Raw genomic sequence first — 15,887 nt, 5'->3', positions numbered from 1 at the left:
AAACTTTTTGGCGGCAGATGAAAATTTGCTCTAATTCAGCTGAAAATCGGCATGTGGGGATCTCTATGGGTGTTTAATAATAATTTGCAGTCAAAATTTACTTTTTACGACCGTGGGCCGAGGTGTAGCGGAGGGCGAAGCCCGAAGCGTCTGCACGCTACCTTACGTAGGTAGTATACGGAGACTCTATTACGGTACAAGATTTCACAATTGTTCAAAATGTAAGGCATACTTCCCGATGTAGTGGAAATAAGGTACTTATAGCGTTGTTGTATCTTGACCGTCTCTCTGTTAGATTCTTTTTTCTTGGAAGCTATGCCAAAAAGAGAAGTTTAAGGAAAAAATGCCAGACAATCACTCCAAATTTCTGATTTCAAAGTAGGGAATTTACTGTACTATGAGTATGAGTATGAGTAACGATAATTCTGAGGGCAATACCCAGAATATCCTGACCAGAAACAATTTAAAAATATTTTTTTGGTTCAAATCAGGGATCGGTACTTAATCACTGTGCCAACGAAGAGCATAAGCAAACTCCGTAATCTGAAACCGACTACGCGCCGCAGGCCGAGCCCGACCCCGCCGTAGGTGGGGTATAGGGTTCGTAATATATATGTACATGTATGCTATTTACGAAATTTTAGATGATTCTACATCTATAGTAGCATGGGATACATTTTGTATATATACTGTTGGCCTCGACTCATCCAGTATATAACCAGAAATAGAGACGAAATAAAGGCCTTTCATCCCTGGCAACTCATCAGACAAATGGGCCTTATATCACTTTTGAATATCAACTCTCGTTTGCACTGAAATCACAAATTAGAAAGCTGAAATAGTACAGCGCCAATAACTGACCTGTGTACGTCTCCGTATATTCCAAAAATATTCTGTATTTATTGTAATAAAGATAATATCTCTAACAATGGAGGCTGTTCCATCCGGTGGCGTGGGAAAAACAGAAAAATATCTAATTACAAAACAAACGGAATCATATTTCATCGGTAATTAAATATGTAATTTTTCAATTTTCGTCCATTATAGCAAAGCTTAGGTTAAATAGGTCGAATGAAGTGAAACAATTGATGACGCCCGTATATTTTTGCGAATTCGGGCTGGCCAATCGGAGCGCAGTTGTCACCGTAATGTTTTTGGCAGCATAGTTTTCAAACAAATTAAATGACATTTCGTCTCTATTTCGGGTTATGTACTCAATGCCTCGTCTATACCTACATCATTGTTTAATGTCTCCTAATGTTCTGCATGAGTGTCCTTAGAGGCCAAATTGTGTCCATTATTTTTTTCTTAAAAATAATATAACAGTTCTGGCAAATACTTTTGCCGCAATCTGATACAAACAGAGACGCTGTTGCCATCTTCTAGCTTAATGTAGAGATGAGATTAACTGCTATATTCGCATAGCACGCTAAATGCTAAATTTTTGTAACGCGCTATTTAAAGTGCTAAAATTATAATTTTTAGCAGCTCAAGGTCGTGTGATAATGTAACGAATGGAAAGAAACGTGAAATAGTTGACGTGCGCCAACTTGTTATTTATAGCATCTATGGTCTATCTATAGAATAGTTTGAGAGTGTGAGCGTTATTATATTAGTTTACAGCTTTTTATGGTTAGTTACGACCGATTTCATTTGTTTTGTCAGTATTACATGATATGGTGGTTACAGGTTATAAACGATAAATCAATGAGTTTCCCTTCATACTTTAACAATTTACTATTTAGAATTTGCACAAAACTTTACACTGGTTATTTACAGTTAATTACAATCATAATAATTAATAATAACGCACACACTCGTACTTTTATATACAAATATTACAACGACTTATTAATTATACAAACGCTAAACTAAAATAAATCCAAGTACTTAATCATATCTTAATTTAAATCGCTTTACCAGACGAAATTTTGCTAACGTTCCACCATTAGCTCAAAATCACATTAAAACGTAACCAAAATTATAATTTATATAACATAACTACAATTATAATATGTACTTGCTAAGTGCTAAATATAGCATTAGTGCTTAGCGTACTCAAACATGAAATTTAACATCAATAAACCAATCAGCTATTTCGCGTTTCGCCAAACGTTAAATGCTACAAATAATATGTGAAAGTATTTCACGTTATAATTGTTTCAACCAATGACAAGAGCAGCAATTTTCATGTAGAATATAGTGCCATCTATGAAATATTAAGGGAGATAACACGGAACGAAGAAGGATTTTGTTTGTTAGCTGCGTAAGTGAAGCACGGATAGATTGATGGTATGCCATTGAAATATTGGAAAATTATGTCGCTAGATGGCATTTGGTTTAATTTTCTTAACGTACCTACTCCAATCCAAAGTGAAAAAAAATTTAGTTATAATTTTAGCACCTTTATGTCTTTCAAATTATAATTGCTATAATATTTTTTCAATTTAACGTTATAATTTGAGCTATATATTATATTAATCATCTCTAGCTTAATGACTTAGTTAAGTGTTAGTGGTTCTAACAACTTTTATAATCCGGAATGTGCTTCCATCTTGACGAATAACTAAACATACAAGGTTATTTTTGATGAGTTTTTATATAATTTCAGGAATGTGGAGTAACTTGTCGTAATTACCTCAATATTCACAAGAAGTTTACTGCTGAGAATGTTTTTGCCCTAGTTAGTGATGTTGAAACAAAAAAGCAAGACAAAGACTGAAATTGTTACGTTTTTTGTTTGTTTCTCCTTTTGGGACGATCTTCTTAATTAAAAAGTGAATTGAAATTTGAAGTCTACTTCACTTGTTTATTAATTAATATCCGTAAGTATTAAGCTATTAGGAACGGCGAGTATCATTTCTACTAAGGTTAAGGCCATAGCTGGCTCAATGCAAATTTTAGCAATGGTAATGTTACTGGCTCATGGGACTTGTCAAATTATGTCTCCAAGTGACGGGCGCAATCTTTGTGATTTAAAGCTCTATGTGGCACACTATAACTGTTATGGACAGGCGTGCCGCTTATCGCTTCGACCACGTCGATGTCACCAGGCTGCTGAAAAATGTGACTTCCCTGAAATCAAGGCTGGCCGAGTTGCAGTTTAAATTGGAGGCTTCAGATAACACCATAAGTGAGCTGCGTGCCCAAGTTGCGTTATTAAGCAACGCTGCTACGGTATGTAGGTCCCAGAAGCCTCTAATATAAACACGCGACGTGGGGCGCAAAATGCATCCATCAGCAGTGTCGAGTAGGCACAAAAGGTCGCGTTACCGATCGCTGCTGCCGTCACGCGTGGTGCTCCGCGCCTGCTGCCCGCACCTCCGTTCCGGCGGAAACGTCACGCGTGTGCATGTCAGCCCCTGCACCTGTCACGACTGCATTGCTCCACGAAGTCTGAGGAGATAGCGGAGTACATCAGACATAAAGCCAAATACACCTTGAGAGTCGAGCGGTTGGAATTCCGCATTAATTCGTTTGTGATAAGAGTGCCGACCGAACATATATCGACTTTCATCAAGGAAGAGATTTGGCCGAAGGGTGTCATGTATCGACGATTCCGCGGCAGGTTACCTGACATCAGATTGCGCCACACGTAGCAGACAAGTGCAATTCGTGTAGATTAGTAAGAAATACTGTTTTATTATAATGTATGTATGTTTTTCCTTGAGGTACATATATATTATATGAGTGTTTTACTGTATTATTATGTATGTTAGTCTATAAGGTATGTATTTATGGGTCTTTGTAACCTGAATACAAATAAATAAATAAATATAAATTATCATGAGGCGCTTGACTTGTTGTAAAAAAATGCAGCTTTGAGACTACATACCTCTTCAAATAATTTCTTGAATCTTCTCTACAATAATTAGTATACATAACGTGACCATATATCCCTGTATCGCGGGTGCCTTGGACACACACAATAGACAGCCACAAATTATACCCAAACTCACGAGATAAATAAATGTAGGCCTTACAAAAATTTCACCCGGCAATCGAATCGGAGACCTCTGCGTGGCAGACTAGCATGGTAACCGAGGAGGCACATTCGAAAGCACTTCGAAAGCACTTTATTACGACTTTTTATATAATTTCATAGTCTGCACATTATTGGAAAATTCCCAGCGGTGCAGGCTGCCGCTATAAATCGAACTAAACTCTTCTTCCATATATAATATATAATATTATTATTTTTCGGCTTGAAGAATGTAGGTACCTTAAATTCTTGTCGCTGTCTATGTGCGGAGTCTAACATTCCAAAGTAAACTACTATTTAGTTAGCGGTCCTTTTTGCGGGTTTCCTAAGAAATGCTCCCAACTATGCTGGGAATATCAACAACTACTATACACCGTAGCTCTTTGAACATGTACATATTTGAGGAAATAAATTACTTAAGCACCAAAGAGTCTGGGTAAATTAGCTATACAAAGAAATGCTCCTTTCTTTAATATATTTTTTCTTTTTTCTTAACTTTTCACGGTTAGAGTTTCAGTCATTCACTTTTGTCTATAAAACGCTTAGAGGATGGAAAAAATAGTTTCCATAGTCTAAGATAAAACGGCGAAATTTATTTAAATGTTGATTTGACAAAACTATGACTTATGTAGTCAGTCTAAAGCTTAGAGGATGGAAAAAAGGTCTAAAGTCAATTTGACTTAACAAAATCTTGAAACTTGTCGTTCTTTATAGCAGTGTATGTTTTCCTCGTTTTTTTGATTTTACGTTTGTAATATTATTTCGGTGTATTTTTAACAAGCAAATATGATGTTTAAGCCGTGTTTTGACGAAAATAAACAAATCACTTACTCCAACCGAGTACGCGTCGGTAATTGGTTTGAAGCTTCAAAGTTAGAGGAGGTGAGTAACGGATTGCAGTTATTTTAATTATATTATGGATACAGATAGTACAAGTACCTATTATTATATGTATTAGACACATCGTCTTGTTTAAGAGCCAGGCTCTTGTTGGTGTAGCCTCCTCCACTCTTCACGGTCCATAGCCATAAGGAGATGGCTGACTTTTTTATAGCTGCTCGCTTTGACATTCTTTTTATTAGTTCACTGTACGTTATTAGATATAAAGTCGTGGTAGCCTAACGGTTTGACCAACCGCCTTTCAAGCTGATGATCGTGGTTTCGAATCCGGGGTTTACCTCCGAGTTTTACCATGAGCTTTTACGGTGAAGGAAAACACCGTGAGGAAAACTGCACACATCTGCAAAGTAATTTAATAATGTATGTGAAGTTCCCAACCCGAATTGAACCTGCGTGGGAACTACAGCCCAAGTCCTCTCATTATGAGAGAAATCCTGTCCCCAGCAATGGGACTATATATATGTATAGGCTAACTATAATTATTTCTTTTATACGCTATTGGATACGTAGGTATCCACATTACATATCGTACCTACGGTGACATACAGATTTGCTTGACTGCAAAAAATTTAAAAATTACTTGAGAATGAAATTTCTAATAACCTTAAATTACTTTTTTTTTTTTCTATCCTCTGAGGCAAAAACAGAGTTCTAAAAAATTTACTCACATTATTCATAAATCACTTTTCCATAGAGGACAAAATGCTTATTGAAATAGTATACCATCTATGAGTGGCACAAACACACGGCGAGTTTTAATAGCGATGCAAACGCGCGTTCGTGACACGTGCGATTGCATCGCTACACTTGGGATTTATAAGCGATTGCATCGATGCAGTTGCGCGCTTGCATCGCGTTGGCATTATTGCTTAAAATCGCGTGCGTGTGTAAAGGTAGACGATTAGCGACTGCATCGCGTTTACATCGCTGCTAAAAGGTGCCGTGTGCAACCGCACAATGAGCGCTTTAAATGTACCATAGTCCTAAAAAAAATCTACTTTTAACTCGTTTCACTGTAAATTTCCGCAAATGTAAATAAGACGCTGTTCCATCGAAGCGGAGGTGCGATATGATACAGGCAGTAACGATGTAGGTAAGCAAAAAAAATATTGGCTTATAATATAAAGTGAAATGTTAAGGAAATTCACCCATTATATATTTTTCTAATTGTACCTTTATATTTTATTTATATTCGGTGCCTCATGTGGTATTATGAAGGGATAGTAAATTTTCTTGTTGTTTCTTGGTTCTTGTTTTTCTTATATAACAATGTGCCCATATATTTTGTCTTTAACGATGAAGAACTCTGGAAGTTTGACGAGAATGTTGATAAAACCAGTTGAAACCAAGCTTCTGACCAAATAGGACTAAGTATCAACCTAATAAACTCTTCCTGCAGAATACACGTGTCAGTTAGTGGGACGACTAATAGTTAATATTTTACTGATTTTACTTTTATTTACAGCATAAATTAAACTTGTTTCTCGATCAAATGAAAAAAGGTGGTTTGATGTTGGCGCGTTTTCGCAAGATGTCAAAGAATTTGTTGAAGCCTGCTGATTTGACACAATCTACTGGCAGTTTCAACTTTGGATCGAAAATCTGTCTGTTGGCACCTTACGTCTCTGGTAAATAAGTATTATAATAAAAGATTTTGTTAATGAATATCTAATGCGAGTGTGTGTATTTTAGATCTTTGCCAAGAGCTCGTGGCCAGATCACCTAACCACTTCATTTTGTATTGTTATCTTTATCTTTCGACTACTTGTGTAGATCTTCTATTCTACTTCAGGCGAAGTATTTGAACGCGAGCCTAGATTTTAGGAGGTGAGGTGTGAGGGCTGCCCATGTGTCCCGCAATCTGCGCGCAGAAAATTAATATGATAAGACAAGAACAGGTTTTCTCGACCTGGCACTCCAAAGTTGACATTCGCCCGATTGGCTCTAATTTGCAATTGGCTCTAAGAGCTCTAAGAGTACTGTCAAAATAATTTCTGCTTACGTTGTTTGCGACTTAACAGGGCTACGTCCATCACAACCAGATAATAAGGGCCTTCTTCTCGGAGGCCGCATATCGTCTAACGATATTGACTATTCCCAAGAATTAGAAGATGGGTGTACTATAGCAGCATTTCCCGACAAAACCCCTTACGCGAGAAGCACCTTCGTTGTCACTAGCTCTGATTATTGCAATAGAGAAAAAGAATATTTAAAATACAACCAAGAATTTCTTTTAACGCTCTCCTCGTCTATTGAAAGAAAAAAGGTAAATTTTTAGTCATTAATATTATATTCTGAACTGCCTCTGTGGCCGAACGGTTACGATGTCGGACTGCCACGCAGAGGTCTCTGACTCGATTCCCGCGCCGTGAGAAATTGTATTGAGAAATGGTGTTATTTGTATGGCCTATATTTATTTCTCTCGTGAGTTTTGGTGTAATTTGTGGTTGTCTATGTGTGTGTCCATGGCACCCGCGATACAGGGTCCCCTAGTGCGGGGCTATGAGTGTGTGCGTGTTATTATTATTATACTTTGGATTTACAAATTTGTTCTTTAATTGTCGCTATATGAAGAATTGATTAGAATATTATGATACTTAATACTCGTATAATCTCAAAACAAGGAATATTTTTAACTTCGTGATCTAAAGTTAACTTAGTTCAGCTTCGCTCGCGATGTGGCCTGTGCTTTGTAAATAGCTGCGTAGACTGGTATCCCATTATTATTCTATTGTACGAGATGTAATTTCTTAGTTTCCCATTATCTCATCGTCTTAGTTTCTCATTAAGTAAAAACTTGGTAAAATATGTTTCATAGTTTTTAGGTTGTTGCTGCAGTAATTACTTTCTAACATGAAAATGTATGTATACAGGATGCAACAAAAAAGGTGTAGTCGTATTAAAATACCCAAACTTGTGCTTGACTTAGAACCCTCTGTGCAAATTTGTAATTAGTTACTAAAAGTTGATATACATTTATAAAAGTTTTAATTTAGTGAACATCTAAATCGATACAGTTTATATGCGAATTTTACTCTTACGTTAATTACGAGTAATTCATAAATAATAAAGTCAGCGATATGTCGGCCTGTGTTGCGTCCTTGGCCCTGGCCTGATCAATCTCCGATAAACGAAATGCTTTCTATTTATGCTAAACTATTTTGAATTGAATTTGCAATATTTTAGGGGTCTGTTTTTATATTACAGAATTTAATATTGCGTGCGAACACTATACCCTCGTAATTACCTACGAAGATAGATCTTCGTATTTCGGTATCAGAATACAGAAACTAGTTATGGCCTACGTAAACTTGAATGTTCAGTAGCAATCATTGACTTACAATTATAATATTAATTAAATAAATAACGCACACATTCATAACCCCACACTAGGGAAACCCTATGTCGCAGGTGCCATGAACATACACATAGACAACCACAAGTTACACACACTAGAAATAAATGTAGACCATTCAAATATTTCTTCCGACCCGGGAATCGAACCCGTGGCAAACCACCATGGTAACCGTTTGGTCACAGAGGCAGTTTAATATAAAGAAGAAGAATGGAGGATTTAAGTATTTAGAGTGCTTTTTGAAGGTGTTTATAAAAGTGTTGATAGTTTCTAATTTCAATTTACTTAATTTATAATAACAAACTAGTGGACTATTTTCACAAAAAAAATTGTATCTTAAATTGTATTGTAGGTAGAGTAGCTTGGTGGTATCTTCTTCATACATAGCATACACTATATCTAATGCTTGCCAACGTGGTGAAAGGATTTGTCAATCAGCGTAAGGTGCTCGCCGATTGTTACCCAGGTTATGCCAGATGTCTATGAATGGAATGACACGTCGTGCGTAGAGGATATCCAGTAGTAGTAAAGTTTTTCGTCTTTCGGGACAAGCTAAGGCTACGATTACTATGGGTGCGAGTTGTAACGAAAATGTGTTTTGACGATTATGACGAATTCATTTCAACAAACAAACACCAGTTTTTCAATGAGACTGTGGGACAATGATGTGAGTGTACACTGGTAGCGACGAATACGCCAGAACATGCACAACGTCGTCAGAACCAGTTGAACGCTTGACATTTTCGTGCGACCTGTGTTAGATTTGGGTGTTTTCGTGTTTTGCATTTCGAGTGTTTTAGTTATTTCACCGTGTATAACGATAAATTGACAAGTGTTCTGTACGAGAACAGGTGTTTGTGGGATATGAGAGACAAAAATGATCATAACAGAGATATTTCTTGGCAAAAGTGCGTGAAAGTTACAGAACTGAGCATTAGCATTAAGTACAATTTTGAATTTATTTAGATGTTGGGTTTACATTAATTACACAAGTAATTAAATTTAATGAAACTATTTTTCCGGATTTAAATTGCGTATATTTTTGTTTCAAACAAACCAACGTTTCGGGCCCTTTACAGGTCCCATGTTTAACCGTGATTTAAATCCGGAAAAATAGTTTCATTTCCTAAATTAAATTTAATGTTTACATTTTATCCATCATGTTAGCGAAACTTAACATTAATATATTTTGTTTTATTAGAAGACTTACATTGATTCATAAGAATTAGTTTTATCGAAATAAGAAGTAAATCGATATCATCATAATCGTATCAACGGAACGCTGACGGGCGGCCACCATCGCGAAAAACATATTTGACGAGAATGAAACGTGGTTTTGTTTTGTTCGGATTTATTGTGATATATCGCACATTAACTCAAAAGATTATTTTTTCAGAATCGATGAAAAACTAATTACTCACTTACCGCAAAAAAATCATTAAAATTTATATGTTATGATTTATTATAGACACTTAAACAATTTAGAAAATGAAACTATTTTTCCGGATTTAAATCGCATATATATATTTGTTTTTTCAAACAAACCGACGTTTCCGGCCTTACAGGTCCCTTGATCACTGGTGACCACGTTGACATTGACCACCATGGGACCTGTAAGGGCCCGAAACGTCGGTTTGATTGAAGAAACAAATATACGCGATTTAAATCCGGAAAAATAGTTTCATTTCCTATGTGTAACAATCGCTAAAACCTGAGAATTCGATACTTAAACAATTTTTCAAATATATTTAAAAATAAAATGGAAAAAATAATTTCATGTTTTTAAATGAGGATTATTTTGGCCAGAAATAGCTCATATAAAGTGTGTCTCATTTCGAGTTAAGTAAATATCTTTTGATTGTTTCTTACAATATTCTAACGACGGTTTTTTGACGTGCAGAGAATCAAATTTTACGTTCAGTAATGATATTATATTAAATTTCACATATTTTGAGTTACAACACTATTGTGATAGCAGTGCGATATGCAACATGTAATGTAATGTTTTATTATAAGGTACGTATTTATGAGTCTTAGTAGTAACTGCTTCGTTCTGACGACGATTTCGGATGTATTCGTCCGAACACATTTTCGTCAGAATTCGCATGCGTTGTAACCGTAGCGTTAAGCGTCTAAATTGCCATATTGTCAAATCTTACGTTGTAATTTTATTTTTCTACAATAGTTTAGTTTTCTGACTTTTTTTCGCCAGAAACGTTTTTACAGTGTATATTCATCTTAGAGGATGGAAAAAAATTTGGTTTCCATAGTCTAAGATATTCATATTCATAGACTTATATAAAAACAAAGACTACCAGTTAATTTATACACTATGACTAAACCTTTATACGTAAAGAAAACACAGGAAAATGTTTGAAAAATTCAATCAAACGAGAGAGTTATAATGTTCAAGGAAGAATTTCGGTTCTTGTTAGCAAAATATTTCTTGCAGAAATATGTGGTAAAATGTGTTTGATTTCAGCCGTTGTACATTCGCTACGACCCAAACCCTATCCCTGGTTTGATTGGAACGTACCCTCTTTACCTGAGCGAGCATCCCGTAAGCAATACTAGATGGCGTGTCCTACCTAAACAGAGACCCGACCTTACCAGATTTGAACAAGAAGGAGAACCCGTACATGTGAGTTGTGTGAATTTTAATAGAAATGTACATAAATAAAAGAATTCAGATATTTACATAAAGACGTTTATTATTATTTTTTATAAAAAATATCCCTACAATGCAGCTCAGATGTCGCACCCTTGGTGTAATTAGGCTACATCTGCAAAATGGCAACTCTTCAAGATAGATATTTATAATAGATCGATAATAATAAGTATTATTCTAGACAATAAGTATACGTAATGTGTTTCATGTAGTTCGTAATATTTTCGTGACTTTAATGTCGTTGCTTATCAAGAATAGTGTCCCACATCAAAATAGTTCCTTTTTTGACATACTACTGAGATTTGTGCAGAAAATGCACCAGAATTTTCTATCACTGGGAACTGAGCTTTTCATTGTTTAAATAATCACATGACAACGTTGAGATAGTCTACGATACGTCAATTTTGCGCGACAGACAGACACGTCTCAGATTTTTTAAACCATCTTTCTGCGACACCTCCAGTGAACATTAACGTCAACTTAATTTTTGGCCATTTTCTGTTTTTAATAAACAGTCTTATTTATTTACTAATGTTATACTCCCCGAATTTTGTAAAAAAAGAAATAAAGAAACAAAATAAAAACAGAAAATTAGCAAAAATGAGGTTGAATTTATATTGATTTGTAATAAGAACAAAGTTCTTATATTTCTAAAGTTAAAGATTTCTAGAATCGGATCTGGGAGAATCACGTTGTCTTTTACTTATTGGGTTTTCCCTCGGACCTCTTGATATAGGAAAAGGTTGTACCTATTTAGGCATATCTATACCTGCGCGAATAACTGTAATAGAATGTCAGCACTACCTGCCGTACCATAACTAACGTAATCGACATTTTTAGCGAGGTATTAACATATCTGGGACCAGCGAAATCCACAAGCCCCTCTTATCGGTTTTTTAATAAATAAATAATAAAAGAAATAATGAATAATTAAAAAAAAAATTAGGTATACACCCATTAATAAATTTAACATTACTTATTACGTTACATAACAATTAAATTTGATTAACCGAAAATTATTATTATTAATGAAGTAAATAATATTATAAATAATAGTATAATTACAATTAATTTGTTTACATTTAAAAATGGAGTGTTCGCTTACAAAGTAGCACGTATCGCATACTGTCCTTACAATTATATTGGCCGAATCGCTCACTATTCTAAAAAAAGACCAATGTCTCTTTCGCATTATTGCGAAAGAATTCTACTCCAGTCACGGCAAACATGCTAGACTCGCTACACCGCCATATCTTATTTAGTTTCAGTTTTACTGTTAAGCAATATTAGCGTAATTGACTTTTTTAGGTGACAAATCTTTAGTTGCCAAAATCTCGAAAGTTACCGAAATGCAAATGCGTTACTTAGTTACGACAAGGAGAGTTATAAATTAAGACTAGTACACATACAAACTTTTAAAGGTGTCTCGTTACAGGTAAACACAGATGTAATAATAAACCACTGCGCGACGAATGTCAATTTAGGCATTAACACATGTTTCTCGGCGTCGGGATTCTATGGAAAGGTAAAATTATAACTTCATTAAATGTTTACCACGCCGCGGAGGACCATAGTGATATCTTGTTCGAAATGGTAATTAAAATTCGGATATGTTGCTGAAAACCGTTATTTCGTGGTCCTTGTGAAAGAGTTGTCCAGGGAAGTACTGCTACCTTACTTCTGCAACCAAGCAGTAATGTGAGCATTACCGTGTTCCGGTTTTGAAGGGTAAGGATGCTGGTGAAATTACAGGCACATGGGGCTTGGGACGCGGTTTTGGGACGTTTGGGCGCAGTGACAGTGCCTGTCAGGTTTCTGCAATTTAAAACTCTGTCACTCGCTCGTCGCTAGCCACCAGGCGCACGACTTGTTCGACCCGACGCTTGACACCTTAAAAAAACCCTTTCGATAACCCAAAAATATTGTTTTTTTTCCACTTTTTCGCTCCAACAGACATAATCTCTGAAGAAATATATTCCACCTTGACTATTTATTCTCATCAGAAAATAAATAAACAAAATTTTGTAGTGGTAAGCTACTTAAAGTTATGACAGTGAATAGGTCGGTAGGGAGCCAGTCTGCATATTCTGTAAGGTTCCGTTTGATCTCGAGCCCACTTGAGATGTTCAATCTTCGTATACTTTCTTGTATTATTTGATTTACACGTAGCTATACAGATTTTTTTAAAGGAACAGATTGGGGAAATCCGAAAGAATAGAAATTACAAGGAAACAGTCTTAGGAACTATTAAATCTTTTTTTGTGAAAATAATTTCGGCGTAGTCAATTTTTTGGTCAAGCTTGAGTTGTCCATAAAAATAAATAAAATTGATCAAAACTTTCCTTAGTGCTGGTGCGAAGTCCTCAACACACGTGTCACCAGCTTAGCGGACTATATCTTAATCCTTCTCGTTTTGTATCAGTAGGGCGCCTTGTGAAAGAGTTCGTCCAGGGAACCTTACCTATTTCTGCCGCCAGACAGTAATGTGAGCATTACTGCATTCCAGTTTTGAAGGGTAAGGGTAAGTGTAATTACATGCACATGGGAGTTGTCAACTTATATCTCTGGGTGACGGGTACGGTAGTAGTGCTCCTGAGAACTTTGTGATTCAAAGTTTGTGAGTGGCGCTGCAACTGTTATGACCAGGCGTGTCGCTTACCACCAGGCGCATGACTTGTTCGTCCCATCATTCAGCATTATATAAAAAATATGCAATGGGATTCCAATAAATATCACGAAGTTCAAATTACATAATTTCCAAAGTATTCTACTGTACAAACGTGGCACGCTTTTGTCATACGCTTAGTAAGAGCTATTATGATTATTTAATAATAGATAAAATATTAGCGAAAGACGCTTGATGATAAAATATTAATCATGTCTTATTCCAGATGTCTGCACCCCTTGTGAAAACCTGCCTCGACGTGTACGGACGGGAGCTTCCCAATAATATTTGGCATTTCTATGTACCGTTAGCCACCACATAGATATCTACTTTATTAATGGTTCTATTTGTTTTATTTTAATAATACTTACTGACGTAAGGAGGTTATGTGTTTCTAAGTACTTACAACAGCTTTGATTTGTAATCGTTACTGCCTAGCCTCTATTAACGAGCCTTAGAATTTGAAGTCTCAAAACATGTGCGCCGTTGCGTCGGTCTTAATTATCGTGGAAAATAAATGATACAACAGAAGACGATGAGAATTCTCGCAGACAGTAGGTACGTTCGTTATTGTCTCGTTATTATACGATAGCAGCCTTCCAACTTATTGCGTCTGCCGAGAACATGAATAAGTCATACCCTTCGTTATAAGAATTGCTCTAAAATATCATGAATATCCCAGAATGGTTTTGACGGAAATCCAATTTTTTGCCGCCATATAATATGCAAGGTAGAAGTTATAAAAACTTCACCGGCATCGCAGACAGGTGAGAATTTCGGATAAGTAGGTGGATGAGATGCTATGCTGTACTGTACATCCATATCTCAATGGATTCCGGTTGCAAATTGATTTTCGTATCCATTTACAGTGAAGTCCCGTAACTTTATAAATTGACAAAATTATTCTAAAAGAGACTTCTGCCTCCCAGCTTCTGCGAGTAGATAAACTCAGGAAATTGCTTTTTAAGTTTACCAGACAGTACAATTAAAGTGGGTGTATCAAGCACTACCACTAAGGAGCGTTTCCTATTGAATTGCGTTCCATTACGAACGAGAGTTCGTTAAAGTTTTCATAAAATATCGTCTCCTGGACGAGTGTCGCGTCGTGTTTTCTATACGTTTTCTATTCATTGTAAATTGTAAAGCTCGTCCCATTTGGGCAGAGTGCCTGGCAGATTTGCAACTTCTTCCACGCCCTATTTATTCCATTAGACAATTACTTGTTTGATTTCGATGCAATTTTTGAATAAAGAAAATATACAAAATATTGTAGCAATAAATTTTTCTATTCACTACATATTTTGAACCCACACGATTATTGACGTCGACCCTTTTATTTTCGGGATGCTTTATCACTTCACCGTTTATCAGATAGGGAAGGATGTCGGTCGCTACACGTTTAAAAGTTATAGGGGACCGTCTTTTATTTTTCCAAATCACATAAATCACCAGAATCAATTTGGGGCTTTTCAACGCCGATGCTAAACAGAATGTCTGCGCGAGGGACAGATATTTCAAAGGACGTGGGTATAGACTTATCGTGAAAACGATATATTTATACGCATCCGATCTCAGTTACTCAAATAAGCTTTTTATTTTGGTCTCACATCCTCTTCCATCGGAAACAATTGAGGCTTTGTTTACGCTAACGAAAGAACTGGAGTATGTTAATGATTTTCTATTGTATATTTCTACTGGTAGACATAAAGAGGCCAGTTTTGAATGAAGTAAAATATAAATCAATATAATTTTTGTAGTTAGAACTTAGCAGATTCTGAACACACACACGTGCAAAATAATGCATCTCCTTACACAAGTCGTGAATTGTGTCTTACTACGAAGTTTGCCGGTCCAAGTAGTACTAGAATGAAGTGACTAGGTACTTCATATTCCGCAGGACTCTATTGATCAAACTTGTAACTACTGATTAAGGTCGATAACTGACAACCCCTCTGCTGACTATACTTCAATATCGGTCTACGTCTCGGAAGCTTTCGATGAGATAGTTTGCAAACTTTCATACAATATAGGTAGGTATGTTTGATTTGGAACATAATATCTATTGATATTTCGTACAACTTGGAGAATTTCAGTCCGATTGAAATTATAAACAAAAGAAAGAAAAATATTTGTTTCATTAAAGAATGAAATGATATTTGTTAAACAAATATTTTTCTTTAATTCGTGTCATGTAGAAAAATGCATTAAACAAACACTTATTTTTTTTTAATAAAACTACTCTGATTGTATCTTAGATAAAATATGTAAGGCTTAAATGCTTATGAGAAAAAAGACTTTGTCAAGGAATAGTTTTATT

The 15,887-nt window shown here is 35.8% G+C and overlaps 2 protein-coding genes across 4 annotated transcripts in view; both read left to right on the top strand.

Annotated features, from left to right (window-relative positions):
- The window catches only part of LOC113230434 (cilia- and flagella-associated protein 161), a 28,901-nt gene extending 26,076 nt beyond the window's left edge, over positions 1–2,825 (top strand). For both annotated transcript variants that reach the window (XM_026464366.1, XM_026464367.1), the window contains exon 8: positions 2,612–2,825. In XM_026464366.1, coding sequence (XP_026320151.1) covers positions 2,612–2,722 — 111 coding nt within the window. In that variant the 3' untranslated portion in view covers positions 2,723–2,825. The remainder of the gene's footprint in view (positions 1–2,611) is intronic.
- Positions 2,826–4,753: 1,928 nt separating this feature from the next.
- LOC113230407 (cilia- and flagella-associated protein 161-like) lies at positions 4,754–14,769 on the top strand. 2 transcript variants are annotated; one of them, XM_026464318.1, is made up of 6 exons: positions 4,754–4,864; positions 6,348–6,510; positions 6,904–7,148; positions 10,720–10,878; positions 12,341–12,430; positions 13,797–14,769. In XM_026464318.1, the coding sequence occupies exons 1-6, from the start codon at positions 4,769–4,771 to the stop codon at positions 13,890–13,892; spliced, it is 849 nt and encodes a 282-aa protein (XP_026320103.1). In that variant the 5' UTR covers positions 4,754–4,768; the 3' UTR covers positions 13,893–14,769. The 2 variants fall into 2 exon arrangements, with proteins under 2 accessions (XP_026320103.1, XP_026320104.1); XM_026464319.1 differs by having other exon boundaries at positions 4,778–4,825; positions 6,400–6,510.
- The last annotated feature ends 1,118 nt before the right edge of the window (positions 14,770–15,887 follow it).

This window comes from Hyposmocoma kahamanoa, unplaced genomic scaffold, assembly GCF_003589595.1.
Source record: "Hyposmocoma kahamanoa isolate Upper Pololo Valley unplaced genomic scaffold, ASM358959v1 63, whole genome shotgun sequence".
Lineage (NCBI taxonomy): Eukaryota > Metazoa > Arthropoda > Insecta > Lepidoptera > Cosmopterigidae > Hyposmocoma > Hyposmocoma kahamanoa.
This window is presented reverse-complemented; position numbering and strand designations above follow the sequence as displayed.